We start from the raw sequence: 2500 nt of genomic DNA, 5'->3' as shown, positions 1-2500 counted from the left end.
TATCTCTTCCACTTCTCTTCCTCACGCAGTTTGTTTTGTAGTTTCGTTCCACATTATCTCTTCCACTTCTCTTCCTCACGCAGTTTTCCCTCCATCTACCTCTATTCCACCTCTTCTATTCCTCCACTTTTCTATATCCATTCATCCTTCACATCCACTTCTCCACCTTTGACACGCCTCCTCCTCCACTTCCACTTCTCACAACTTCAACTTCTATCTTTCCTCCACACTATCCCTTCTATTTAAAGTTTTCTCTCCACTCCTCCACCTTCATTACCTTTTCCCCTCCTCCTCCTCCACTTTTCATTCTTCCTAATTTCTAGTTTCCTCTACATCATCCCTTGTAGTTAATCAGTTTTCTCTCCACTCACCTCCACCTCCTCCTCCACCTCCTCCTCCTCTTCCTCTCTACCTCATTCACTTACCTCAATATTTAAAGTTGCCCTCCACACCATACTTTGAAATTTGCTGTATTCCACAATCCCTTCCACCCTCCTCCACCACTTACTCATCTCCTCTTCCATATCTAAAACCTTCAACTTAAATCTTTCCTCCACATTAGCTCTTCCACTTAACAGCTTTTCTCTCCATTCCACCTACTCATCTTCTCCTCCACATCTAAAACCTTCAGCTTAAATCTTTCCTCCACATTAGCTGTTCCACTAGGGGGGATTCTGGAGCTGCCCTGTGTAGGCTACCCGGCCTCTTGCAGTTTCCCTATGTTCTTATGTTCTTATGTTCTCTCCCTTCCACCTACCCATTTCCTCCTCCTCCTCCACATCTAAAAACTTCAACTTCCATCTTCCCTCCACATTAGTTCTTCCACTTAACAGCTTTTCTCTCCCTTCCACTTACTCATCCTAAAACCTTCAACTTCCATCTTCCCTCCACATTAGCTCTTCCACTTAACAGCTTTTCTCTCCCTTCCACTTACTCATCCTAAAACCTTCAACTTCCATCTTTCCTCCACATTAGCTCTTCCACTTAACAGCTTTTCTCTCCCTTCCACTTACTCATCCTAAAACCTTCAACTTCCATCTTCCCTCCACATTAGCTCTTCCACTTAACAGCTTTTCTCTCCCTTCCACTTACTCATCCTAAAACCTTCAACTTCCATCTTTCCTCCACATCAGCTCTTCCACTAAACAGCTCTCCCTTCCACCTACTCATCTCCTCCTCCTCCTCCTCCTCCTCCTCCTCCTCCTCCACCTTACCTCACTTACCTCCAAATTAATGCTACCTTCCACACTATTCCTAGACATTTCCACATTACCACAGTCCCTTCCACCCTCCTCCACCCCATCTTGCCGGCTCATCGTACACTCACCTCCTCCTGCACCGTATACTGATCCCGGGCCATTGTGCCGTCGGGGGGTGGGTCTGCTGGGGCGCGGGTCACCTGGGCACACGGTCACCTGAAGGATTCCTACACCTGGGGCGGGAGTCCTACGGAGGAGCCTGAAGAGCGCTACCTCCAGCCACACGCTCTATGAGACTAAGTTCTCCTCCTCTTCTCCTCTTCTCTCCCTTCTTCCTCCCCTCTCCCTCCTCCTGCTACTGCTGCTTACCCTTCTCCCTCCTCCCTCTTCCTCCCCCTCCTCCTTTCGACTCTTCCTCCTTCTCCCTCCCCCGCCCTCTGTTCGTCTTCTTCCTCTTCTTCTTCCTCCTCCTCCTCCTCCATGTCGTCCTTCCCCTCCAGTTGCTTCTCCCCTTCCCTTCTCTTCCCTTTCCTTTCCTGTCTTCCCCTCCTCCTCCTCCTCCTCCTCCCCATTCTCTCACCTTCCCTTCCCTACCCAATACCTCTCCCGATACTGCTCCTCCTCCTCCTCCTCCTCCTCCACGTCGTCCTTCCCCTTCCCTTCCCTTCCCTGTCTTCCCCTCCTCCACCTCGTCCTCCCCATTCTCTCCCCTTCCCTTCCCTACCCAATACCTCTCCTGATGCTGCTTCTTCTCCTCCTCCTCCTCCTCCTCGCGTGCCCCTCCCGCCGAGCCTCAAGAATAGACATTGGCACTGCCCTCCGCCAGGCCATCTGAGTGCCAGAAGCCGAGGCGTAACTTAGAAATATATCTGTGGGAGTCTCCGCCGACGTCGCCGCCGCCGCCGTTACCGCCGCCGCCCCTGCCGCCGCCACCTTAACGAGGAGTATTGTGTGTGTGTGTGTGTGTGTGTGTGTGTGTGTGTGTGTGTGTGTGTGTGTAATTATGGTAATGTTGCTTTTGCTTTTTAATTTCTATGATGGTTTTTTTTATCTCTTCCTTCTCCTCTTCCTTCTTCCTCCTCTCTCTCTCCTCTCTCTCTCTCTCTCTCTCTCTCTCTCTCTCTCTCTCTCTCTCTCTCTCTCTCTCTCTCTCTCTCTCTCTCCCTTCTTCTTTTTCTCTCTCTCTCTCTCTCTCTCTCTCTCTCTCTCTCTCTCTCTCTCTCTCTCTCTCTCTCTCTCTCTCTCTCTCTCTCTCTCTCTCTCTCTCTCTCTCTCTCTCTCTCTCTCTCTCTCTCTCTCTC

At 50.4% G+C, this 2500-nt stretch overlaps 1 protein-coding gene across 7 annotated transcripts in view; it reads right to left on the bottom strand.

The window, feature by feature from the left end:
- The window catches only part of LOC127005145 (sodium/potassium-transporting ATPase subunit alpha-like), a 152401-nt gene that overhangs the window by 91748 nt on the left and 58153 nt on the right, over positions 1-2500 (bottom strand). For 4 of the 7 annotated variants that reach the window (XM_050873764.1, XM_050873763.1, XM_050873765.1 and 1 more), the window contains exon 1: positions 1328-1493. The exons of 1 other annotated variant lie outside the window; for it this stretch is intronic. In XM_050873764.1, coding sequence (XP_050729721.1) covers positions 1328-1360 — 33 coding nt within the window. In that variant the 5' untranslated portion in view covers positions 1361-1493. Of the gene's footprint in view, positions 1-1327; positions 1494-2500 lie in introns of those variants that run through there. 2 more of the 7 variants (XM_050873768.1, XM_050873762.1) reach the window with 1 other exon arrangement.

Source organism: Eriocheir sinensis, chromosome 29, assembly GCF_024679095.1.
Source record: "Eriocheir sinensis breed Jianghai 21 chromosome 29, ASM2467909v1, whole genome shotgun sequence".
Classification (NCBI taxonomy): Eukaryota; Metazoa; Arthropoda; class Malacostraca; order Decapoda; family Varunidae; genus Eriocheir; species Eriocheir sinensis.
Note: the sequence above shows the minus strand (reverse complement) of the source record. Positions and strands in the feature narration are given on the sequence as shown.